The sequence below is a fragment of the Coenobita brevimanus genome, chromosome 101 (assembly GCF_032717465.1).
Source record: "Coenobita brevimanus isolate Jiangsu-jjx chromosome 101, ASM3271746v2, whole genome shotgun sequence".
NCBI classification, from domain to species: domain Eukaryota; kingdom Metazoa; phylum Arthropoda; class Malacostraca; order Decapoda; family Coenobitidae; genus Coenobita; species Coenobita brevimanus.
Window position 1 is genome coordinate 8187080 of NC_137054.1, and position 27059 is coordinate 8214138.

At 42.3% G+C, this 27059-nt stretch overlaps 1 protein-coding gene across 1 annotated transcript; it reads left to right on the forward strand.

Moving 5' to 3' along the window:
• Positions 1-1516: 1516 nt before the first annotated feature.
• On the forward strand, positions 1517-13852 carry LOC145414911 (transient receptor potential channel pyrexia-like). The gene is made up of 6 exons (XM_080284327.1): positions 1517-1556; positions 2379-3762; positions 5577-5798; positions 7304-7400; positions 7714-8006; positions 13738-13852. The coding sequence occupies exons 1-6, from the start codon at positions 1517-1519 to the stop codon at positions 13850-13852; spliced, it is 2151 nt and encodes a 716-aa protein (XP_080140453.1).
• The last annotated feature ends 13207 nt before the right edge of the window (positions 13853-27059 follow it).

The window sequence follows — 27059 nt, forward strand, 5'->3', positions numbered from 1 at the left end:
ATATATATATATATATATATATATATATATATATATATATATATATATCCATCCATCCATCATCCAATCCTGCGTTGCCCCATGAGGAGCGTAGAAGCCCGAGGCTAGGCAGTTGGTCCTGACATTTAAGATGAGAGTGACCAGCCTCACTCATCCCTGAGTGGCATTACATGAGAAATAAACCCCAATCACCCCTTGGATATAAACCTTCGCCGGTTCAATCCGACTGGAGCACAATAATTACCCAGTAAACCACCAGGCGCCAAAATTTGGTTATATGGTTACCACCCAGCGTAGTAAATGGTTTCCTGGTGTACAGGAAACCATTTGGCTTGTCACTCAGTGTAGAGTCACCCACAGGCAGAAGGGAGAGAAAAGAATGAAGGAAAAAAAGACAGAAGATGGAAGGAAACAAGGATGGAGGAGAGGACAGGTCAGACACCCGAGAGCAGCACTACATTCAGTGAGTGGATGGTGGGCGCCCCCACCTACCTACCAATATATATATATATATATATATATATATATATATATATATATATATATATATATATATATATATATATATGTGTGTGTGTGTGTGTGTGTGTGTGTGTGTGTGTGCATGTATGTTGTGTGAAAGGGTGAGACAAAAATGAGTGTAGAGTAAGCCGTTCGTCAGTATTGATCTCTGGAGCACCGGAGCCTCGCCTCACCTAATGACCTTGGTTTAATGATCAACACTTCCGAGCCTTGCTAATTAGCCGAAGTGCAGCTTAGTGCCCCCTCCCTGACCCCCACATCCTCCCCAGAACTACAGTGTCTCTAGGTGTACACAGGTCAGGAAATAACCGGAAGAATACTAGATCCTCTAGAACATCGCGAATATACTAATTAAGTCTCGTAAATGTGGTTTATTCTCATCGAATTTCATCCCAAACTATACACCATTTACTCTAACGTGGCCTAAATTTACAATCTCTCGTCTTGAATGCTGATTTGTAACAAAAGATTAACACTAGAATACCATGCCAGTCATGAAGTGCTACGTAAAGGTTATAGAGCCGTACTTTTGTCTTTATCTACCACTAAGCCATGTGAACTATGCTAGAAAAGGAAAATGTGGGTCAGATTAGAACAAAAGGATATAGATGTTTTCTGTTAATCTAGTAACAAAAGGGCTAATTTGGCAACCGTATTCCCCCTTCTCCCTCCCAGCACTAGATATATATCATCCATGCTATCTGCTACCGTTTGAGAGACATACACCTTATATATAGCCCTACACTTACTACATGAATATTAATATGACTGGGGCGAATCTCTGTGTTTATCTTCTGTCACTATATGTAGCTGTCTTGCTACTCATTTGTCTCTCTACCCTTCTTGCATCTTTTTCTGTTCTTGTTTTTCGTTCTTATCTTTCTCTCTGTATCCGCCTGTTTAGCTGTCGTGTCGTTTCTCTCTCTCTCTCTCTCTCTCTCTCTCTCACCAGGTGATAATTAGTGTACTTATGCCAGGTGCGTCAATCAACATCATGGGCTCCCCTCATAAGAAGCGACACTTCAGTTTCAAAGGTAAGGCATGGCACGACCCCTTCAGTACGGTGACGTTCTTAGTTTATTGTTATATCTTCAAGCAATTTTGTTCAGCTTGGGAGAGACATTTCAAGCTCAACGAGATAGCCTGGGGTTTCATTCAGCCTGCCAGTACGAGAAGCATTGCCTGAGTGAAAGCGTCTAGAGGTAGCGCGAATAGTTTGTTAAAATTGAAGGGGTTATGGATGTATTACCCATTCGATACGATTTTGTTCAACAGAGAAAAATCCTTGTAGTCAGAGGATTATCTCGAGCAACCATTCCTCTGCTACTGGTATGCATAGAAATTATATACATAATAAAGCCAGATGATTTTGTTTAAGAAATCCTAACAGCCAAAAGATTAAGTTCGATTTCTGTTTCTTCTAAAGTATTAATGAATTATTTTAATTCAAAAGATGAACAAGCTTCAAAAATAATTATCACAAATGACTTTGTTTTTATCTTTTTTATTTTTATAGTCACTCTGATTGTGAAGTGTTTAGTAGTTGCCAGATTGAAGATAAAAGCATAATAAACAATCATGTACACACTTTAATCTCAGGAGTGTTCATAAACACGTCCACAAAGCCTCATTCCTTGTAGGCTACTGAGCGTGGGGAGAGGGCAGTTTCGCCATCCATCACTGTAATCCATTCACATCCGGTCCTCTAAAGAAACAGGAAGGGAAAAATTGAAAGCGGAACTTCCTTCTCTTGGAATTCATGTTCCATTAAGAGATAAAAGAGGCTGCTGATCTCCCCACTACGCAGTATATACGTAGGAAAGGTTAGCATGTTGACAGAGGATTTATTTCCTCAGGAGCAGATCGACGTGTGAGCGTGAACGTGCAGGTGGATTGCGTGTTTATGGCAGTGGAGAGGCGGTCGCTGGAGCAGCTACAGGAGAGCCTGGTCGGCGCTGAAGGCTGTGTCAACGGGCACGGCGGCCCCTTCTACGTGACGCCTCTGCACGCCGCTGTGGAAGCAGGATGGGTAGAGGGCGTGCGCGAGCTGTTGCAACATGGCGCCTCAGTCTGTGCCAGGAACCAGTACGACCAGACCCCGCTGCACTACGCCTGTGCTGCAAAGCAGCATGAAATCGTAGCTCTGCTCCTGGACAGCGGCGGCAGTTCCAGCGCCATCAATTTGCACGACATGAGGGGTATGTCACCACTGCACGAGGGAGCAGCCAGTGGCTCCCTGCAGGTGGTGAAGCTGCTGCTAATAAACGGTGCTGCACCGAAGGTAGTTGACAAACAAGGTGAGTCACCATTACACAAGGCTGCCAAATGTGGGGCATTTGATGTCATGGTTGCCCTGATGGAGGAGGGAGCTGACTTATGTCAGAAAGACTACAGAGGCATTTGTGCTCTGCGATGGCTCCAAATGACGATTCCTAATGGCCTGGAGAGGCTTTTTGACCACCTGCTGATCACCAACGCCACTGGCAGCCAACAGTCGCCGGTCACCTTTAATTTCTCGGCCTTCGTCAACGACTGCGGGACCCAACAATGCCAGCTGCTCTCGTACTTCGTCGAGACTAACAACTCGGAGATTTTAACTCATCCTGTGTGTCATGTGTTTCTCCTCATCAAGTGGAGGAGAGCCAGACTCGTGTTCCTGGGATATCTACTATACTTTGTGGCGCACGCTTTGTTAACTGGATTCTGCATATTTCTCCGCCAGCTGTACATCCCTACCCCTGACGAGGGAAGCCTGCGATCTAAAAGCCAGAACAGTAGTACACCCGACACCTCTAACTGCGATGATGTTAGATCCAGGTTGCAGACTCACCTGTGGATGGAAGTGTGTCTGTGTGTCACCACCTTGTTGCTCCTGGTCACTCAGTTGGACCGCCTCAGAATTCAAGGTCTGACTTACGTTAAAGTCCCGAGCTTCTGGATCCAGCTGGCTTCCGTGGCTTTGACCCTGACCTTGCTGGCTGCCTCATGGTGCCAAGGTCATGGAGTAGTGGCCGCCTGGGAACCACACGTCGCAACAATTGTCCTACTCCTCCTGCAGCTCCAGTTCCTCCTTATCCTCAGAAAATACCCGTCCCATGGCCTCTACGTTGCCATGTTCATACGAGTGGCTGAGGACTTCTTGAGGATCTTCTTCGTGTACTGCACTCTCCTGATGTGCTTCACCGTCACGCTTTTCCTCATCTTCAACACCGGCATTCAAACCCAATCTGTTTACTGCAGGTGAAGGATGGAAAGAAGGAATGATGCTGAAGGATGAGTGCAGGAAAGAAGGAATGATGCAGAGGGAAATGTGGAAGATAAATGAATGACAGAAGAGGGAAGATCAATAAATGAAGGAAGAAGTGATGCAAAGGGAAGAGTGAATGACTAATGAATGATAGAGACAGGAAACCTAATTAGTGAAGGACTGATACTGAGGGAAAACGGATGAATGAATGAATAATACATAAGGAAACTGGAAGAAGGAGAGAATCATGGAGAAGGAAGGGTGAAGATGGGAAAAATGGTACTGAAAGAAAAGTGAATGCTAAGTGAAATGATGCATATGAAAAAGTCAGTGAAGGAAGAAGTCTTACAGAGTGAAAAAATGAATGACGGAGACATGAATGGATGATATGGAATGAAGCAGAAATAGTTATGAGTTAAGAAAGGAAGGAAAATGAGGTCAGAGGAAAACATTATTATTTTGAAGGAAGAAAATGGCTGGAAGAGAATAAGGCGAAGAAGACCGAGAACGGTGTTGAAAGATGGTGTGGAGGAGTTCATGAGGGATGACAGCTTGATGTGGAGAGAGAGAGAGAGAGAGAGAGAGAGAGAGAACTGGTCCCATATTTCCGTAGGGCTAGTAGCACCTCTTCCTTATCAGTCTGTTTCTGAAAACAGATCCTTAATATGCTGTTGTATTCTATTTATGCAATCTTTTTCCATATTAACCACTTCACTCCGATGACGTATTGTTTATTTCACTTTCCAACCAAACATATGATATGACGCAGCTTAGGAAAGACCCGTCATAGAGAAGAGCTTAAGAAATAAATAACATAAAGGGTTTCAAGTAATTCCTCCAGCTCGAGAAAACTCTCTCGAGGCCTATTTAAAAATCGTCTAGAGATACCATGAATAGCAAAAAAATTACGTCATCACATTGAGGAGGTTAGAGACAAACAACATACCAGAGAATACTGGAGAGTAATATACAAAATAAATCGCTAAGGAATGTGTATTGGAAAGCCTCCTAAGTGACGCGAATACTAGTCTTATTCAAAATAGATTTAGGGATTTCGCAGTACCTAATCTGTAACGATTTAATCCAGACATTACATATCGGTATCCTCTTGTAATGTTCTTGATGCAAACTATGTCAAAGCGAAAGTGGACCCCCTCTTTGCAATGCCGATATTATTATATATTCTTGGTACTACAAGAAGGCTGGGGGGGAAAAAAAAGCATAAAGAAAATAAGGAAGACCCTCTCACACGCAGGAGGAAAAGAAGGATCTCCATAACCTCTTCATTATGAGATCTAAACACACACACACACACACACACACACACACACACATGGACCCGAGCGCGCACATTCTGGCAGCGAATGGAATATCCAGTGTTGCGTGTGGTGCGTGAGAGTCCATTAAGGTTTGTGATCCCGGCGTCTGGCGGACGCCCCCTGCTTAATATAATTTGAACGCCAGGTGATCTAGTGGGTTAAGGCGTTCCAACAGGATGTGGCTCATACAGTAAGCTTTCAGTTCTTAGGGATGGCTGGAGTTTGTTGCCCACTTAATGCCGCTCTTGTTAGTGTGAAAGTGACTGCTCCATTGTTTTTATTGTTTGAACAGCCTTGTCCCAGAACCCTACGCTCCTGATTAGGCAATAATGGATTGGATGATTGACAGAGATAGATAGATAGAGAGAGAGAGAGAGAGAGAGAGAGAGAGAGAGAGAGAGACGGAAGTAAGCAGTCTGTCTGCAGCAAAATATCGTGGCATATATAGTGAAATGATAATCAGGTTGGTGCGTACCTTTTGTTTGCAGGTGGCCGCTACTGTTCCTTAAGAGCCTGACGATGATGCTGGGCTCCGTGGACGTGAACCAGAAGATAGTGTATGAGCTGGACCGCCTCCCCTACACCAGCTACCTCGTCATCCTCCTTTTCATCCTCCTCATCTCCATCGTCCTCTCCAATCTCCTGGTCGCCCTCGCCGTCAGTGACATTCGGGAGCTACGCGCCTCGGCTCATCTCACTCGGCTCACCAGGTAGCAGCTAGATATCAGTTCTGTACACCATTTTTGAACTGTGTACCGTCTGATTTTCCCAGAATGATCACTCTTCCATTTTCTTATCTTTTCTTTTTCTTCCTTTTCTCTTCTTTCTTTTTTTTTAACCTAACGTAACCAAACTTAACAGATACTCTTAACAATCTAACCTATCCTGATACCAAGAAAACAAGCCTAACCTAACCTAGACTTTCCTGGGGTATGAAAAAAGTTCAAAAGTGGTATAGAGAACGGAAATTTATCCACCAGATAGCTCTCTGAAACAAAAATCTGTGTTAATCATTCTATATTCTTTTCACTTTAACTTGGTGTAAAATTGCTGTGCCTTTATCTTCAGTGATAAGTTGTGACAGTAGTTTAATAATGGAATGTGATGCTAGTCACAAAGTAGTTCTATGGAAGGGATGTTGGGTCGTAACGTTACCTTAATCTGCTATGGAGCTACGTGAAAGAAAACACATCACGAAAACCTGGCCCAAGTTAAGATGAAAGAAGTACAATATCACTTGCTAACAAATATTATCATCTGAGGGTAAGGGGTGAAGGATATTAAATACACATTCATTCCGTACTGTAATTACGGGGGGAGGGTAGTGGTGGAGTAGACATGTCATTGGGCTGCAGTTCGAAAGGACTCGAGATCGATCCAAGGCTGCGGCAGGGAGCAATTTGTAAATTTGAGCTTCGTCAGAGCAGTCTTAACTGATCTTCCACATGACCTGTCAGAATTACTACTGTCCCACCAGTCTTTCATGAAGTACCCTTAGTTTGCTTTCAGTATGGACGGTGGGTGTCAACGCCAAAACGATGACATGTATAGGTGTATTGCACGTAGGAGGACTAATCAGGTCTCTGAGAACGGACTGTCTATCCATGTCCAGAGTTCTAAAGAAATGGCTAAATGGGATAGAGTGATGTGCTGTATAAGCTTAGGAATGGGGCCACCCCACTTTCACCACTTATGATGCAAAGTGCATCGCAGCTGCTGTAACTCAGGGGAAGGAAAGAACCTTGTACTTCCGTTCAGCTTTGACTTTTGCAATGAATGAGTTGTAAGAAGCTAGCTCTAAGTCATCCAACTCCTTATTTACATGGAAAACAGGATGGTAATGATGATGATGATGATGATGATTAAGATTGAGAATAACTTCAGAGATTCAATTGGACAGCAATGCATCATACTAAAATGTGTTATTATGAATATACAGTAGAAATAATCTGGTATTTGAGAAGCATACCATTTTCATTGTTTTTATTCAGTCTTCCATATTGAAAAGTAAAGAGCAACAAGAACGGTGTTCGGTGCTCCTAGGTATTTAAATGTACAGGATACTCACTTTTTCTACGGAATACACACTTCATCAATCAGACATTAGGACCGTAGTATCAAAGTATAGGGATATTCTACGAAAATATAATAATCTTTGTATTTTATTAATTGTGTGTGTGTGTGTGTGTGTGTGTGTGTGTGTGTGTGTGTGCAGCATGGTAGAGGCTACGGTGACGATGGAGCAGCTATGTGACCTTCCGTTGCTGCGTCGCCTGGCTGGATACTGCAAGTTGGACCCCTGCACCACACAGGTTAGACTATTAAAAAAAAAAAAAAAAATCATACGGACCGCTAGTACTTGCTCTTAAAACAAGGTGCCAGTATGTCCCTAAGGACAATAACCTCTTAAAAAAAAAGAAAAAAAAAAAAAAAACATGCTGGTCGCCAATGCTCGCTCTCAAAAAAGGCGTTACTATGTCCTTAAGCATGAAAATCTACAAAGTAGCTATGAAACAAGCTTAGATTATTTCAAGTTAGTAAATGTCCGTAAATAATTGTTCTTAAATATAAAGTTGATATATCTTTTTCTAGCTATAAAACCACTAAAGTAATCCCCTAACTCAGGTACGTCTGTGGCCTCAGCATGATGTGCGCCACCCGTCCGTCGTGGTGGAGGTGCGCAAGTTAGAATCGGCCAGTCCCATGTGGCCGAGGTACTGCTCCTGGCTGCGCGGTCTCATGCATCCTGGTCGCTACCAGGTGAACATCCCTGCCACCCTGCAGCGGGAGGTGATGAGGAGGCTTAATGCGAGGAAGAGAGGAGCGGGACAGGAGAAGACCACATCCACATCTGCACCTACACCACTCTCCCCAGACCACATGTATCATCAAATCCTGGCCAAACTCACTGCCATTGAGTTGGCTCTTAATAATATATAAATACTGTGTATCCACCATCCACCGTTAAGTGCCTGTGTCACGATGATCATCCTCACCGTTATGTGTAACAGTGTATGTCACATTCAGTATACTGGTGGCGCTGATGAGAAGCCTACACATGGTGACACTGTGGCATCCATTTGGACGTGAAATCTCCTCATGTTTCCCTGCATCATACCTTGGGGAAGGACTCTGGTCCCATCCTGGCGAACCGCTGTCTACCACAAGGAAGCGTCGATTCCCTTTATGGTGTATCTACTGTACTGTACCTGTAGGATAGCCCCATAGAATCAGATACTTACCTGTGGTAGGTGAGTTTGCTCGGCAGACAGACTGACATTAAAAAAACAAGAAGGAAAGTACAGTATACGAATAACTCAGTCATGAGTCTAAAACCTCATTTTCTAATGTTAGCTGAGGCAAAAATCTCAAAAAGGAAAAATCTGAGTTTAGGCAACAGCTACCAAGAACATAAACTCGGGGACAGGTTTGCTTTTACGAACTTTTCCGGCAGAATTTCATTGGTTTGTGGGTTGTCATTCCTATGCACTGTACTTTATCTATTTAGTCACTCACAAGAGGGGAATTATTTTTCAAGCTTACAGGTCTCACATTGTTCGTTTATCGCAGTGTATTATGACAATTTGTAAATATAAACAGTGCCTGCTTAAGAAGACAAACTGGAGTGATATACATGGAAGAAGTACAGAAGTAGGGGATAGATACTGGACTAGATAAGGCTTCGCTTGAGTGAAGCACCATGGGTGTAAAATTCATCAGGGAGGTACAGTGAAGCAGGCCACCATATGGGGAGCGAGCCAATCAGGAAGGTATGGAGGGTCTAAGATTCCAATACCAGTGAAGAACATCTAAGGAAGGACTAGGAAATAAGACGAGATGTCCCAGAGAAATAATATCACAGACTCCTATTATGTCGGTATGTGGATTGTGGCTTTCCGGCAATTTAGGAATTACGATACAGGTATATGTCTTGATGTTACTTATATTACTGTAAAATACGACAAAAACTTCCTTCACTGGTACATGATCTACTTTGTCGATTAATAAACTTTCATTCCACCCTTGTGTGCTAGCCAGCTCTAAAAGCCGTACAGAAATTATAAGAACTGCTTTGAGCATCACGTGTAAGTTCAGGAGGCCATACAGTAAATGTTTTATTAAATGCTTCCATTTACCTTTGTGGTATGAAAACAAACATTTGCTTGAATAATGACTGAATTACCTGTAAATTCATAATTAATTGTATACTTTACTCTGGATGTAATATGTTTTCCGTGTTAGTACGCCCGGCAGTGAAGAAAAACTTTTTGACAACCACCTATAAATCATTGTAATCCACTTTACCGAGTTATTTGCTTCTGTTGAGCTGAAGAAAATGCGGCCTGGATCGCATTCAGTGTCTCGACCGTAATACTGTGTGTTTCGCGACTCAAAACTGTATCATATTTAATTTCCCCATCGTTTTATATATATGTGTACATCGTGTTTAATTACGTACCTTTATGAGTATGTGTCGTGTTTAATAAACCCGCCGTTACGTAAGCGTATCGTGTTTATTATACTTGAGTCATGCCTTTCCTCATTTCAGTTATTAACTTCAGTCAGAGGACATATATTAGTATTCTTTCTGCTGGTGTCTGACGATGTTACTGAACAACGTGGAGATATCTTTCAGTGAAGGGGTTCATAGAGGCTATACCTAACTCCTTCAGATCGGAAAGTTTGTCCAGGGGCAAACCGTCTGAAGATAATAATAATAATAATAATAAACAAACATCGGATTGAAGCCTGTATAATACTGTATATTCGACTGGTTGCTGCCCAGTTATAATGCTGTTTTTTTCTTTCATGATATTGTTTTTTTTTATAGTTTCCCCTCTCCTCCCCTTCCTCTGAACATACCCACCCCTACTTTTATTCCAGGATACTCCCTCAACCCTTTCACACCGCAGACGTACATTTTATTTTGTTCTTGCTACCATCAGACGATTTTATTTAGGTTTGGAGAAGCTTTTGAAACTGGAAATATAGCCTTCATTAATCCCCACACCACTATAGAGGCTTGTCCTTAGATGAATAAAATTTCTGGTGGTAGTGTGTTGAAGATATTAAAGTTCGTAACTTTGCTTAAATCAACATTAAATAAACGAATAAATAATTAATAGCGTAAATAGCTCGATCACAGTTAAGCCATTTGAATCCTAAGATTTTTTTATTTTTTTTACTCTTGGTAGCTTCAGACGATTTTAATTTAGCTCAGATTTTTTTACTGGAGGGGTTACGCTTAGCTTTCTTCAACTCTGCAGTGCTCCCCTAGACTGAATAAAATCGTCTGGCAGTAGTGTCAATAAAAGATGGAGTCCATGGATTGAAAGGGTTGAAAAATGGTCATTAGAGCAAATAGTTTGGAGTTTAATTTCCGTTTCCTTCTAAAGTCCAGTGGATCGTGTTACAGGTGGCCTTTAATGATTTCGTAACACTTCTGCTATAACGATTAATTCTGTACATTGTACCTCATAAACCTTTTATATGCTGCTGATGCAGTGTATGCCAGAATGTGGGCAAGCACACACACACACACACACACACACACACACACACACACACACACACGAGAATGATGAGGTGGGATATGCCCTAATAGATCGCTAATAAAAGGAGCTACGAAGCCTACAGTGCAATTTATGATACGGCCCAATGAGGTATATTTTACTCATGCTCTCTCCATACGATTTCATTTACTTTATAGTTCGACGTGGAGACGTTACATACAACCATCACTAACCTCTACTCAGCTAGAGACTCCCAGAAGTTGCATAGAATAATTTGGAGGTGGGAAGAATAAAGTAAACCGGGAACGCATTCGATGTGATCTATTCTGCACATTGCACATCAGTAACATCTTGCATGTAACTGGTGCAAAGTGAGTCGAAGATAAATCAGTGTAATTAATGTAAGACGTGCTGCATCTCCTCAGTCAGAAGACAGACCCAGTACGTCATCGTGGGGAGAGCGATGACATTCAAACTATTGCCCTTACATCATCCATAAAATAATGTAATGCCCCTACCATGAGTTTAAAATGACTATCGATATTAATGTCGTACTCGAGGTAGCATAGGAGTGTTCGCAGTACCTCGTCATTAGCCAATTTTGTTTATCATGTCTTTTTATCCTCTCTTATGTTACTGAGGCACGCTATGTTAAGTTTCGTGTGATAAATAGTTGCGAGCGAGCAGCGATGTTTACTTTAAGTTTGAAAATGAGCGGCCCCGCCCGACCCGGCCGCTAAATTTTTTTTCCTGCCCAGTTCCGTCACTTGCACATATGGCACGTTGCCCTGTGTTTAGTTTGGCAACGCCGCGCAGCAGTGAGCCGTAGGTCATATAGTTTTCGCTGCCTTAGCTTAAATAAATATAAAAAGGGGCCATACCACTGTCTTTACTTCGTCACTCGTCTGCTGAGAGAGAGAGAGAGAGAGAGAGAGAGAGAGAGAGAGAGAGAGAGCTTGAAACAGTATAAAATAATAACATGCAGGGTCATCAATAAAAAGTGAGTATGCAAGGAAGATACTCTCTACACTTTGCTAAAATTAGTTATATGTTGATTTAATGAAAATGCGGTACGTCTTAGGGGTGGTACATGACTGTTCGTTGAGAACACTTATCAGTAACATATGTTGTAGGCCTATACTACTTTCCCTGTCATTTCTTGTCATTGCTCCCAGACGTACGATTCAATCAGCTGTGTTTACAATCGGCAATGGCGCATCACTGGGTCAGTTGCACAGACTGTCTGAGATTATTCACGAACAACAAAGTAGACCCTTAATATGACAACAATAATTGCTTATTTTCCAATCATTATTTTATATTCAGTCCCTCACTGAAGATCAGCAAATGTGTTCCCAGCCCAATGCTATTACCAAATAGAATATATTAAGTGAGTTTATTTTTTTAATTCCTTGTTTCTCTTGATTTACTTATTTTGCACACAATGGTCTATAATGTCTCATGTCTGACCCAATGCCTGTCATCAGCACATGGGAAATAGCATATGGTGCCTGGTGGTGTTTAATATTTAATAAAGATTATACCGTAACAAATAAAGCTTTGCATTTCATCAAATACAAAAACCCTTCAAGCATACTTAACATGAAATAAGGACATGAGAACATGAAAATTATCTGAAATGTAACCTGACATATGATTTTACTAATATATCTAAGAAAAACAAGAAAATAATCTGAAATCTAACCTGTCAAATGATTTTACTAATATACCTAAGAAAAACAAGAAAATAATCTGAAATCTAACCTGACATATATACCTAAGAAAATGTCTAATGAAACATTGATATTCAGGCATCATTGATACCAATATTTCCCAGCTTGCAGCAGAGATTACCAAGGTTAACCCTTAAGAATTATCATGAAAAGCGTTTTAGGTGATAAAATATTATGGGTCATTAACCTCTCTCTCTCTCTCTCTCTCTCCTGTAAACACAGCTGATTGAATCGTACGTCTGGGAGCAATGACAAGAAATGACAGGAGTAGTAGTATAGGCCTACAACATATGTTACTGATAAGTGTTCTCAATGAAGTCATGTACCACCCCTAAGACGTACCGCATTTTCATTAAATCAACATATAACTAATTTTAGCAAAGTGTAGAGAGTATCTTCCTTGCATACTCACTTTTTATTGATGACCCTGCATGTTATTATTTTATACTGTTTCAAGCTCTCTCTCTCTCTCTCTCTCTCTCTCTCTCTCTCTCAGCAGACGAGTGACGAAGTAAAGACAGTGGTATGGCCCCTTTTTATATTTATTTAAGCTAAGGCAGCGAAAACTATATGACCTATGGCTCACTGCTGCGCGGCGTTGCCAAACTAAACACAGGGCAACGTTGCCATATGTGCAAAGTGACGGAACTGGGCAGGAAAAAAAAATTCGCGACCCGGCCAGGCCCGACGCGACAGTCATGCAAAGCAGAAGCTAATAAATTTACTTTTATGTCAAACTTGAAATTTTTTCTGCATGTGATACATTCAATAAATTTTATCAACTAAAAACTCACCCATAACGGCAATGGAACTCTTTGGAATCTCGAGTTTTCCAAGGGAGTGTTCAGCTCTAATCGGTGAATGTTTCAATTACGAAATCAAATTTAAGTAGATTTTCCGTCGTACCATTGTCTCTTGGCATTAGCTCTAGCATTTAAACAAGTGCTCGTGGGTCATTCCGGCCCCTCGCACTTGTTCCTGCGGAGGGCTCTCGCGCTGCTAAAGTTAATTTTAGTTGTAGCTATGGGCAAAAAATTCTACGGAGATCCTATGCCGGGCGCCTGGAGCGGCGTTCTTTGGTCAAAATGTGATCGCTCATTAAATATAGTAAAAGTTTTTCAGTCGTGATGGGACCAAGTTTTTTCACATCAGCGAATTTTTTGCGATTTTTGTGCCAATTTTGGTGCAATTTGAATGTGTAGTTTCGGCTACCCAAAACACACACACACACACACGGCTAGTGCTATAGTATATTAGATATCTGAGATTCCGCTTATAATTTAATATTAATGATTTTGCTATGTTTTGATGGTGAAATTACCAAGAGGAAAACCCCCATTTCTGGCTTTAACCATATCATCACTGACCAAGTCTTTATCATCTTAATTTCGTCGACACGGCAGGTTGGCAGCGGAGATTGCAGAATTTAGCACTGCCCGTGTGATGAATGCTACGGCGCCTCGCTTTGCACCAGCTCTTGCGTTCCGCTGGAACCCATGTTGCTCAAACAAATCCTGAGCTATGTTATCAGTTTCACTTTGACGTGTGTGTGTGTGTGTGTGTGTGTGTATGTGTGTGTGGTGTGTGTGTGTGTGTATGTGTGTGTGGTGTGTGTGTGTGTGTGTGTGGTGTGTGTGTGTGTGTGTGTGTGTGTGTGTGTGTGTGTGTGTGTGTGTGTGTGTGTGTGTGAAAATGTCTCGTTCTGGTACACTTTTCGTTGTTCAGCTACCATCAAGAAGAAATAATTTATCTAAGGAAAACTGTGATAACATGGCGCACACTTCCTCGTCACGTGCACACAAAGCGCCCTTTACTGGTATGTATTCGTATCTATCCATTTATCGATTTCTATCTATCTGTATTTATATCTATCTATAAATTTATCTATGTATGTATTTATGTATGTACTGTATGTATGTTTTTTGGTGTGTATCTATCTATTTCTATGTATGTATGTATGTATGTATGTATGTATGTATGTGTGTATCTGAGTATGTCTATCTATCCATTTATCTATCTATACAAAACTCTCTCTCTCTCTCTCTCTCTCTCTCTCTCTCTCTCTCTCTCTCTCTCTCTCTCTCTCTCTCCCCAATTACGTTCCGGTATCTTCCCATCTACGTGCAATACTACCTATGCAGTAATTACACCTGTCCAGCCATCCTCCTACTTACCTCCCCGTCTCCGACTCTTTCTTGCTCTGTCTCACCTCCTACTGCCGTCTCTCTACCTGATATTTTTCTAGTGCTGGATAAGAAAAAAAAGGTCTGTGACAAATGAACTGTTATGGAAACTTAATTATCTAATAAACAGGCTGTTAGTGTACATGAACACAACCCTTGTGCGACTGCTTGATGAAAACACCCAAAGATGGTATATAACCGGAACTAGAATATTCTAATACAAAAGATCTATTAAAAGATACTGTTGACTTATTATTACTCTAACGTCTCCTGATATTCTTTCATAATCTTGCATGAAGATTAGCTGCTGTTAGTTAATTATCTTCATTATTCATATAATTGTATGTCATCACTATATCATTTTGAATGTTATCAGTAGTTCGTCTCATCATTTTTCACACCCTAAAACCTTCCTCTCATTACACCATTATTCACCCCTAAAAACCTTCCTCTCATTTTACCTTCTCCCTCCCCCCCACCCTACCGCCTAATAAACACCCCGTTACGTCATCTGTTGGCTCCACGTAACACTACTATTTGCTGCTTCGTTTTCACTGTCTCATTCTAGTGGTTCCGGGGGATTTCGCAATACCTACTCCTCAACGATTTATTCTGCACATAACCAATATCCTAGTGTTAATGATGCAGACTGTCCCATTATTAAAAAAATAATAATAACGTGTGAGATAATGTAAGGTTGTAATTAAAAAATAAATAAATAAAAGAAAGAGATACCACGAGGCCTTCTATCCCATCTATAATACGAGTGTTAATGCTCAAGGGAAGAGAGGTGGAGGTCGCCAAACTTTCCCTCCTCAGATCTTAAACCTTTAGCAGTAGGCATCAGCCTCAATAACCCTTGCAGAGATGGTGACCATAAAAAAAAAAAAAAAAAAAAATCCTTCGAACTCGGATGTTTTGGAGTTAACACTTAATTGCAGTTTTTCACCACTTCAGTCTTTTTAGTATTTCAGATTGCATCAAAAATTCACAGGGCTGAAGTACATTCGCTTCCGAAAATTCTGGAGCCCAATCCAGCTCGGTGCTGATGACAGTGACGTCTACATTCTTGGCAAGGTAATACTGAACATTCGTAAGTTAACTATACCCAGATTTTATGCACTAGTAATTATTACGAGCAAGGGCGAAGCCCTCGCGAGTCTCTTGTCAAGTAGTGGTATTTTCTCACAAATGAGGGCCCAACCCGACCCGACCGTAACGCTTCTGAGAAGCTTATATCTCAGCGGCCACAGGCGGCGCACGTGGCACGTGACACGAGACAGGTGCAGCATGTCGAAAATCTTCAAAAGAGGCCACAGGCCAGCCAGTTTGACGTAAAGGCATGAAACTTTGCAGGTAGATAGCCATCGATATACTCCAGGCATCCTCTGGGTGTAAGGAGACATTTCAATGCTTTCGGATTAAAATGGCCTAGCTTGTACCCCGCCGACAAAGGCGCTTTACTGGTATACAAATGATAACTTAATGAGCATTGACATAGTAGCGTTTGTATGTTTCGTAGTGCCCGCTATATGCAAGGGTACGAAGAGCCATTATGTAATTAGTTTGCACATATCTGTACATCTAACCCTCACCCAGCTCTTCCCTCCTACACACTGCTCTATCTCACTCTCTGCCCCTTAATTATTTGTATTCTCCCATTATCTTGTTTCTCAATTCCCTTCATTCTTTTAAAATTATCTCATAATATTTCCTTCGAACCTTCAAACTACGACGAACATCAGCTCAAGTATGTAATGTCAGTAAGATGTAACATACATTAACCCTTCAATGCGGTGACGTATTTTGCATTTTTTTTCTTGCTAACTGAACTTTTTTCACATCAGGATTGATTTTTCGACAGAAGGGGTTAGATACAGCCTCCTTTCACTACTAGATACCCATCCCAGTTGTGGTAGTCCGAGTGAACTGAAAAAAAAAAAAAAGCTCTGAAGGGGTTAAAAATGTGATAAGAATACTGTATAATTATTACTTGATCAAACTTCCATCCAAATAATTTTCCCAGCACGATGACTGACGACTTGTGTACAGTTAGCATCGAAAGTCCTGTCTCATGTCCTGTCTCTTTCTGGACTTTGACAATCAGTGTGGTGGTCCAGCAGCAAACGACGCTCATGACACTGATCTGAGGCCATATGAAGTCATCTGTGTCGGTTGCTGCGGATTTACCACACTAATTTTCAGAGTGCATGGAGAGAAAAGTAGGAGAGGGGAGAGGGCTCTTGTTGACGACTGTACAGTACTAACTTGGGCTAATGGTTGACGATATTCTTCGCCACAGGGAAAACACCCGTCGTCCAGGGATTAATGTATAGGTGTGTGTGTGTGTGTGTGTGTGTGTGTGTGTGTGTGTGTGTAATGAAAGCTTGTGTATGAGGGAGTGAGATCAATTGTGTATGCAAATGTCTGAAATTTATGTATAGTGAAAGAGGCTACCGGAAAAAAAAAAAAAGCCGTGTATACTGTACTGTATAATATGTGTTTTGACTCATTCAAATCAGATGTAAGTACTTCCGAGAATAAGACACACACACACACACACACACACACACACACACACACACACACGTATCCTATTTTAGAAGGAAAGGTAAAAGTGAAGGCATACGCCATGAGGCGCTTAGCCGCGGTGCTCATCTCCTTAACATAGGCCTCTGAGCCTGTGGCGGGTTATTCACCCATTATCCTGGGAAACAAGGCCATTGTATCATCCAGGTTACCACAGTTACCTTTACTAGGTACTCATTTTACCTACCAACCCACAAAGAGTGGACTGACACCTGAGTCGAGTGACGCCAGCTGTCCACACCAGGATTCGAACCCTGGCGCTGACGAGCCGGCAGCTTCACAGTCAGCAACGCTGACCACTCAGCCGGTGGCTCATGGGTTAGCACTAAGTCAATGGAGAGCATAACTAGCTCGCAACTGGAAGTATCCAGTTTCGATTCACGGACCGGTCAGACTCTTGGATAGTTTGTTTCCTCTTTGTCCCTATCACTGAGCCCTATAGACCTCAGTGGTCCCTATTCATCTACAATACGATTGAGGACCTGGAAAGAACATCGGCGATTGACGGTCGTATGCCTGGAGGAATTGGGGACATACCAGAAATAAACTATTTGACCTAATGACCCCAGAGCAGTTGACAGACAATGTTTCGTCCCCTTTTTCTACTCGTGTTTGACTAAGCGCCCTCGAGTACAATGACATCTTTTGTATCTGATTTCCCCTCCAGCAGAGAGTACTTTTCATTATTGGAAGCACATCTAATAACAGCGGATGATGATGGCCACATCTAACACTTCCAGATCGAAAAGTCTCTTAAAATGAATACATTGTCTAGAGGTAGGAAGAAATAAGTGAAATAGAGCATTACCCAGAGTCAAGGGGTTTTATGACGTCCAGTGGTAAAACTGGAGGAAAGCTCCTATGCATAAAATCTACAATTATATCTTTTCTCAATAAACTATAACGTATCATTATGATAACTTTTAAAAGTTGCGGAAATGCGCAGTTTCGAAGATATCAACTATAAAACTAATTTTATGCGCCAACCCTTGGGACGCGGCCACCCGCCGTGTTGGATTTTAGGATATTTCGGCCAGAAAACCAGTACGTCAATCGTCTTTCGTCCCTACTAAGCTAACCCACTATGTCTTAACCTAACCTAACCTAATTCAACTGAGCCTAATTTAATTTAATCTAACCTAACTTACCTCAATTATTTGGGGACGAAAGAGTCTTGGTTCCGAGTCAACCCACTGCCATCTGTAGGACGCTACCGCCGATCATCATCGGCAGAATTTGGGTAACATGAATATATTACGCAATCCTTATTAACGAATATTTCCGCAGAATCTAGTTGCCACAAATGAATTTATAATTACGAAATATAATCTCTGTGATAAACTTTTCATTATTAGTTATGGGAACTCTCCTGGAGGTTGCGCTCGCCTTTTTGTGTTTAGTCTGATTGTTAGTTCTTTTGTTATTCATTTCACTACAGTTATGGCTGCTGTCAAAAACTGTCAGTTTGACAGTCATATGCACATATTCTTTATAATGACTAAGTTATCAAGTATGGTATTATGCAGTAAGAATTTTTTGTGGTATTCCCTATAACAATGAAGGAAAATGATCTCACTCCCATAGAAAACCAACACGTTTTTAGTTTCATGGTAGGCAACAGAATGACTAACTATGCTAGTAAGCTTGCTTTCCAAGTTAATGAGAGGCTATCGCCAACACTGTGAATGAAAGAACCTTTGTAGGATAATTGAATATTGTAGGAGATGGATGAACTGTCGAAGGGTGGTGTTAGTCTAGGGGTTCTACTCTCAGATTTTCAGAAGCCTGTTTCCTCAATTAATTTTCAGTCAGTGTTTCTTGATGAACCTTGTGTCTGTTGAATGGGTTCGGAAATACTGATTGCAGTATTGCATACTTATTGTTTACTTATCCGTTCAGCGCGAGGACGTCCTTATTTCAGCTATACCTCCACACAATTTTGCTTAACCTGGGAAAATTTCTCTTGGTGAAAGGAGTTAAAAATAATCCCCATTAAACTCCTCCATCAACAAACCTCTCTCCAGAGCTAGGTAAATGAGTCAGCTGGCAGCAAGAATTCAAAATACGTTCTTCGGGGTAAGTCATTGGCAGTAGTCATATTTAACCCTCTCTTCTACTATATTCCAGCTTATGCCAACTGATTATATACAGCTGAGAACGAGCCACTGGAGCCTGAGAGTGTTAATACTGGTACACCATTATCCCACTCATATTCGGGACAGTTTTGGTTTTGTGCTCTTATTATTGTCAGACGATTTGATTAAGCTGAGTATATGAAACCTGAGAGTACAGTATTCCCCTATTCATTTCGGTGGCGTCCTTTTTCATTTATTCTTGCTACTGTCAGATGATTTTATTTAGTTAAGGGGAGAGTTTTCGAACCAGGAGAGTTAAATATAATCTTCAGTGACTCCTCCAGTACGAGAGGTTTTTCCTAAGTGGAATGCAGTTCTCTGGTATTAGCAAGTATAGAACATAAAATACGCAGCCTACTCATCTAAGCAAAGAAATTAACCCCTTGAATCCCCTGACTTTTTTTTTCTCTTTTCCAGATTATTCTTACAATCTCTGGACGATCTTATTAAACTAAGGAGAAACTTTTCGAACTGGAGCTAGGTAAGTAAATAAATCTGTCATTAATTGGCCCCTCCACTACAAGAGGTCTCTAGTTTAAATTAATAAAGCAGGTTAGGGATGAAATAAAACTCAGCTATTAATCTCCATATTGTATACAAGATAAGGCAAATAAAACTTCAGTAATTTTTCCTCCTCTTTCAGTTTTTCATATTTTGCCCACTTTCTCTAGCCTTTTATACTTTTTTCTCCCCTTTCTCTCTGTTTTCATCATTCTTCCCTATTTCCATTGAACTTATCTCCCTTTCCTTCCTGCTTTTGTCATACCTCTTAGTTCATGCTCTTTTCGTCATTTTTCCCGTCTGTTTATGTGGGACTCTCCCTTCTTTAATATCATTTTTTTTTTTTCAGTTAGTTATGAATCTCCTCTTCGTCATTCCATAACTATTTTTCTCTTCTTCTGCCACCTCTTCCATCTCCTTTCTCGGCAAGCTCCTCCCCCTCACTCCCGTCTCTCCCTCCTCCCCTCTTCATCTCCCTACCTTGCTCCACCCTTCCCTTTCTTTCTTCCCATATCTTTCCTCCAAGTCCCTCCTCCACCAAAATGCCTCCCCCTCTCTCCCACCCCATTCCTCTTCAAACCTGCCCCCTCCACCTTGTCCCCCCTCCTTTCTTTCAAAACTTTCTTCCTTCTTCATCCCTTCAAGCTCCTCTCTCCACTCTCATTCTTCCTTCCTTCCTCTCTCCAAACTTTCCCCCTCTCTCCCTTCTCTCTCCTCCTTCCCCAAACTTCCTCCTCCCTCCCTCCCCTCTCTTCTCTTCTCTCTCCTCCATCCCCCAGATTTCCTCTTCCTTCCTTTTCCCACGCCCCCTCCCTCCCCGATATCTCCAGCTCCCTCTCCTCCCTCTCTCACTTACATCGCTCCCTTCTCCATCCCTGAATCCATTGCCATCCAGTATTTACATGAAGTGAGCTTCGGAGCAGAAGATGGGAAGGAGATGGAGACTTATTGAGGCAAAGAAGTGGGAATATTTGGTGCTGAGAGAGAGAGAGAGAGAGAGAGAGAGAGAGAGAGAGAGAGAGAGAGAGAGAGAGCCGAGCTAAATGAAAGTCCCTAACTCTCATTTTTACCTATTCACCTCATTAATTCCACAACACTAACCGGAAAAAACATAAAAAGCCTTCTCCCCAAAAAAATCCACACCATAATTACCACCACGCTTAAAGTAGCAGCACATATACACCTCTATTTTTTTCCCCGTCCAGCCGACTTTTTTTTTTTTTTTTGAGCCCCCCAGAGCAAGCGTTTATCAGATAGTAAATATCACCAGATCCACGAGCGTGTAATGTAAGCAATAATGGCTGGTGGTGTCAGGGCCAATGTATGAGCGCCTGAAAGTTTTGGCAGTCGGGCACCAGTCATAGGGATAATACATTGTTGGGAGTTTTTATTCGGTTGATATATATTCCAGCCTTATCCTTTGTGTGTCTGTGTAGTCTTATACGGAGACATTTTTTTTTCGTTGTCACTGTCGTTATTACCATCGTCATTGAATATTTGGCTTCGTTTGGATTATGCAGTAGGGCAGTACGCTATACATTCTGACTATCTTTCAGTGGGTGTAGTAGTGTGTCCTAACATGTGATCAAACACATTAGCATTTTGTCGATTTTTCCCCTCGATGACGTATATACAGACATTCACTCACAAAGACAGCCACTTTAACAACGCAAAATGCAACATACCCCTCCCTCTCTACACTCAACAGCCTTCCACACCAATACCCGTGTGTGAAGCACTGGGTGGGGGCGGGTAACTTCTCAGCCCAAGAAGGACCTGTCGTGGTGCAGGGGTCAATATGCATACGATCACGGGCCTTACTATCAAATCTGCAAACTTTTATGCGCTTGAGTTGCGAATTGTTTTGTTGTATAGAGCTGTTTACTAAACCATAACAGGAAAAAAAAAGTGTGTGATAGATAAGACCCAGATTAATTAGAGTTTGACCTTTGGCCTAATAGCTCTTATGTTTGTCAAAATGCTGTAGAACAAACAATTACTTATCTCTCGATGAAGGTTGTGCACACTTTTGGCAACTTTAGGACCTTAATTTTGTCATTAACATCATTGACATTAACCTCCCCTATAGCCAGCATCTTATATCAAACGGCCATACTTGGCCACAAGGTTTTATCAGCAGATCACACGCTGGAATACAAACTTATCCACTACCACAAATCTCTTCCTACCTTCAGTCAGTCCACATTTTCTGTTTTGTATATCAGTCGGGCCTCAGTACTGTATTATATGTATTTTTAATTTCAATATCTATCTATCTATAGCTTACCTTTAATGATGGAAAAAAATTCCGGCTTCTGCAATTGCCACCCTCCCCTCTGACAGCTCGGTCATCACTGAACACGTCATCAAAGATCCACCTGGTTTCTCAGAGGCCTCACCGTCGCTGCACAAAAAATACGCCTAACACCTAACCGACTCCTCAAACACACGCTGGGAGAGAACGTTAACTCTGATCCCGACTTTGGTTATTTTACAAACAAGCGTTGGAAACCCTACTTTTTCATACATTAATTAAAAGACGTCTCTGTAACTTACATAACTTTAATTTCTCATTTCATCAGTCTCCAGTCTCGTGTGTGCGTGTGGGAGGGTGGTCCAGCATTAAATGCCACTGAAGTGCATACCATTTTAGTTGAAACCCAATGGAACTGCGCATGAATTGGGAGGAAATGGCATTCAGTACCAAAGGCAAAGCTTTTGGGCCGTAGTCTACATCGAAGTTGTGAGAGCACCGAGAAATACTGTGACCAGTGACGAACATGCTAACATATAAACATTTAGCGTAATGCTTCTCAAGTGCGCTAGATGGCGTTAGCCGAGTTCGGTCATCTGTATGCTCTTAACTTATAGGAGGACCATGGGACAATATGGTTAGCGTTCCATGTTGGAAACTGAAATATTGCATTCCATTTTGCGCCATGCCATACAAGCGCATACTTTTCTTCTGTTAGATACAAGAAAAAAAAAATCTTACCCCGCATCTTTTATGGAGCTCATTCGAGTTTACAATCTCCAGTCTATGCATCCACTTACACATTTCAATTATTTCATTTCCACTGCTCTTACTCATGACTTCAAACTCATGTCCTATCAGTCTCAAACCCACGCGTTAAGCCACTGAACCCTGGGGTGAATTTTCCATATTAATCTTGTCATTCCTGTTGGTGTATTTTGCTTCGGATTGAGTTCTCAATCTGGAGGGGTTCGAAATAGCACAAAAACCCCTTCGGTGCGAGTGGCCTTCCCTAAATTAAATAAAATCCTCTGTATCAGCAATGAATAGATAAACAAATAAATAAATAAAACTAAAAGGATATCAAACGGATTCCGAGGACTGTGAGAACTAACACACCGTCATGGAGACACCCTGCAGCCTCCGTACTCAATTTCCTGTCTGTATCGAGGCCTTCATAGCATCAGTCGCCTTTCTCCTTTACCTCACTCTACTTTCCACTTCCCTCTCTTTTCTATCGCTGCACAGAGGTACTTAAATTCTTCCACCACTTCAGGTATTTCTCTACGCACCAGCACATCACATTGCCAGTCACCTTGTGCAATAATTTTAATCTTATCTACATTCTCTATCAGACACCGCCGCTCGCATACTGTACACGCACAAAATTCGAAAACACTCAGAAAAAGTTCCATATTCAGAGTTGGCAAGCAGCGCAGGAGCATTTGCACACAGTAGATTTGAAATAATTTGAAATATCCCAACATTCCCATCCCTCATCGTCTGCACTCCAGGTCCTTCGTTTTGTATATCATCTGTCATCCCCTCCTTCCTCCCTCCCCCCAATCCTGTCTGTTGTCTGTCTGTCTGTCTCTACCGTATCTACCTATCTATTTCTGTTTCTAATACACAAGGTGGAAGGAATCCTGAATTAGGGACAGGAAAACACAATGGGCCAGTGCAAGAACTATCAGCAGAGCGCCAGGCGAAATTGTCTTTCCATCGGCTGTCAAATAAAGTAAAAAAGTGCAGCCAGTCATGTCTCACCTCTTCTCCCGCCAGGCAATCCTTCCACTGATTTTGAACGAAGAATTTTGAAGATGATATCACTTTGTAGGCTGCAGTAGTGACCGAGGATTCGCTATAAACAGTGGATGTAGAAGAAAATGGAAGGCTGTCTAAAGAATGTCAAAACAAATTAGTGTAAAGAGAGAAAAAAAAAAGAAATATTGAAGAAGTATGAGAGACCTTCTTTAAGCTGGATACAATCGACAAACGGGAGCAATATTATAATGTACTAACACACCATCTTCCTGCAGGGCTTTTTCCAAAACGTGTCACTTCCTCTCGCTGTCCACATCTTCGTTATCATATCCATCCAGTTACATATCCACCCACTTACACATTCATCCACTCACACATTCATCTACTCAAACATCCATCCATTCTAACATCCATTCTTCCATGCACCCCCCAACCTTCTACTCACATCCACTCATTCATCAACTCCCACATCCAACCACTTACATCCATCCATCCATCCATCCTTCTATCCATCCAGTTTCTCACACAAGCATCCCCGCGCCTCCAGTGAAGCAGCCGTCAGTGCAGGTGGGGCGGTACAGGTAACACGTCAATTAGGCTAAAAGGCAGGTGGGTGAGGTAAATTAGAGGAGGCCACCAGACGGAAAGGCGGGGGTGAGTGGGAGGGGAGAGTGGGGTGAGAAAGAGGGAAGGGAGGGAGGGAAAGGAGGAAGGAGAGGTAATGGAGGGATGAGAGAAGGGGGAGACGTGATTGTGAGGGAAGGAAGGGAGGGATAAGAGAGAGGATGGAAGGTAGGGGTTCTGGGGATGAGGAAGGGAGGAAAGAGAGGGAGGAAGGAAAGGTAGGGTAAGAGAGAGGGAATGAAGAGGGGCGAGAAAGTGGGAAAGAAGGATTGGGAGGACAGAAAGGGAAGTATGAGTGGAAGAGAAAGAGGGAGGGGTGACAAAGAAGGGGAGAAAGGTAAGGTAGAGAAAGAGGGAAGGAAGGGAAGCGTGAGAGGGAGGAAATGGAGTGAGGGGCGAGAGGAGGAAAGAAAGGAAGAGATAAGAAGGATGGGGAAGAGAGGAATGGGAGGAATGGAAAGAAAGGAGTAAAGGGTAGAAGAGGGTTGGAAGGAAGGAAAGGAAGGATAAGTGGAAGGGAAGGGAAGGGAAGGAAGAGGAAAAGGAAGAGAGGGGAAGGATGGGAAAGGATGGATGGATGGGGTGAGAGTGATAGGGAATACAGGAGGAAAGGATGGAAGATGTGAAAGAGATGGAGGAAGGAAAGATAGAAGAAAGGAATGAATGAATGAATGAATGAATGAGGGAATGAAGGAATGAAGGAAGGGTGAAAGGAAAAAGAGTAGTAAGAGGGGAAAGAAGGGACGTATGAAAGGGGTAAAAGTAGTAAGGACAAAAGAAGGGGTGAGAGGGAATGACGAAGCAGGAGGAAGGGAAGAGAGAGTAGGGAGGGATGGAGGAACAGGAGGGCAGTAATGGAGGGATGAGAAGCTTGGAAGAAGTGTGAGCAAAAAAAGGAGAAGGTGACAGCGAAGGATGAAGAAAGAGGGAGGGAAAAGGAGGGGTGAGAAGATGGAGGAAACAGGAGGGAAAAATAGAAGGATGAAAAGAGAAGGAAAGGAGAGATGAAAAGAAAGTGGGATGGAATGCAGGCAGGAGTGTAAGGAAAGGCAAAAGCAAAAGGGATGAAGGGAGAAATGAGAGGGAAGGAGTATGTAAAAGCAAGGTGAGGGAATGAAGGAAGAAAGAATGGCCCCAGAATATAAAAACAAAGAAAATATAAAGGAAAAAGAAAACTGAGAAAGAAGTAAAAGAAAATGGAAGGAATACGAGCCATGGTGAGAGGGGAAACGACAAGACAATAAAATTAAGTGTGTCGGCTGCTGTGAGATCGGGGGAGACATGTTCTTTGTTCTAAGGCGACGTCCAAACTGAATGGAGATGTCCTTAGTGCCGAAATCCATTTAAAATACTATTGTGTGTAAAGAAAGAGGTCTAATGGGAAGGGTGAGATGGAGGGTGGAAGAATGGGGGATGGAAGGGAGAGGTGAGAGGAAAGAGAGAGCAGAAGATGGAAGGGACAATTGAGAGAGAAGGGGAAACAGGGGAATGGGAGAGGTGAGAGGGATCGGGAAACAGAGGAGATGAATGGGAGAGGTGAGAGGGAAAGGGAAGGGGAAGCAGAAGGTATGGAAGAAATAGGTGAGAGGGTAGAAGAAACAGGAGGGATGGAAGGGAGAGGTGAGACGGAAGGGGAAGCAAAGAGCATGAAAGGGAGAGGTGAGAGGAAATGGGAAGTAGAAAGGATGGAAGGGAGAGGTGAGAGAGAAGGGTAAGTGGGGGAGAGGGATGGGAGAGGTGAGAGAGAACGGGAAGCAGAAGGGACGGCAGGGATGGATGAGAGGATAGAAGCATGAGGAATGGAAGGAAGAGGTGAGAGGGAAGGGGTGTACTGAGAGCGATGGAAGGGTGAGGTGAGAAGGAAGGGGAAAGGGAAACAGAAGGGATGGATGAGAGAGGTGAAAGGGAAGGGAAGCAGGGGGGATGGGAGGGAGAAGTGAGAGGGAGGGGGAAACAGGAGGGAGGGGATGAAGGGGAGACAGGATACGAGGAAAAAAGGAAGAAAATGAAGGAACAGTTACAGAAGTACTTGATAGATGAAAGACCATATGGGGCTTCGCAACAGTAAAGCACCTAGCGTGTGAAAATCCTTAGGGAAATAAAATATAGCTCCATATGCATCCTGGGTAGAGTGAACCACCATGCGTGTGAAAATCCTTAGGCGTGGCTGACTAACCGGATTGCTCCTAGAGGTGCTCGCACACCTAAAAAGAAGGCGGAGTATGGGAATCAGCAACCACATGAACAGCAAAGAAAAAAGGAGAAAGAGGGAAACAGAAAAGAGGATGGAAGAAGGAAGAAACAAGAAACAAGAAACTGGAAAAGATTGTGGCCATCGTTCTAATGCAACGACGGGACTGAAGAGGATTGTCCTAGTCCTGGAACTGTCTTAACGCCCTCAGGTTGTTCGACCCTCCCTCAGCAGAAGACGAAGAAGAAAAAAAAAAATCTGGCGGTAGCTGGACTAAAATACTTAAGTCATTCCAACCACAAGAGGCTTAATGGTGATAAAATTCAACACTTACAGGTTCCTGTGACTCACTCTCACCTGAATTTCATCGTTTGACGTTAGCCTGAATTCCGCCGTTGAGTTATCTCGACCATGAAAGGCTTAACGTGACAGCATTAACACTCCCAGGTTCTACTCTCAATCTCAGCTGCAACAAAAGCCTTGG

Excerpts from the sequence above, each read along its gene's own strand:
- LOC145414911 (XM_080284327.1), top strand. The coding sequence starts at position 1,517 with ATGGGCTCCCCTCATAAGAAGCGACACTTCAGTTTCAAAG. Across the intron at positions 1,557-2,378 it reads GCGACACTTCAGTTTCAAAG|GAGCAGATCGACGTGTGAGC; the intron begins GTAAGGCATGGC and ends TTATTTCCTCAG. Across the intron at positions 8,007-13,737 it reads GCCAAACTCACTGCCATTGA|GTTGGCAGCGGAGATTGCAG; the intron begins GTTGGCTCTTAA and ends TCGACACGGCAG.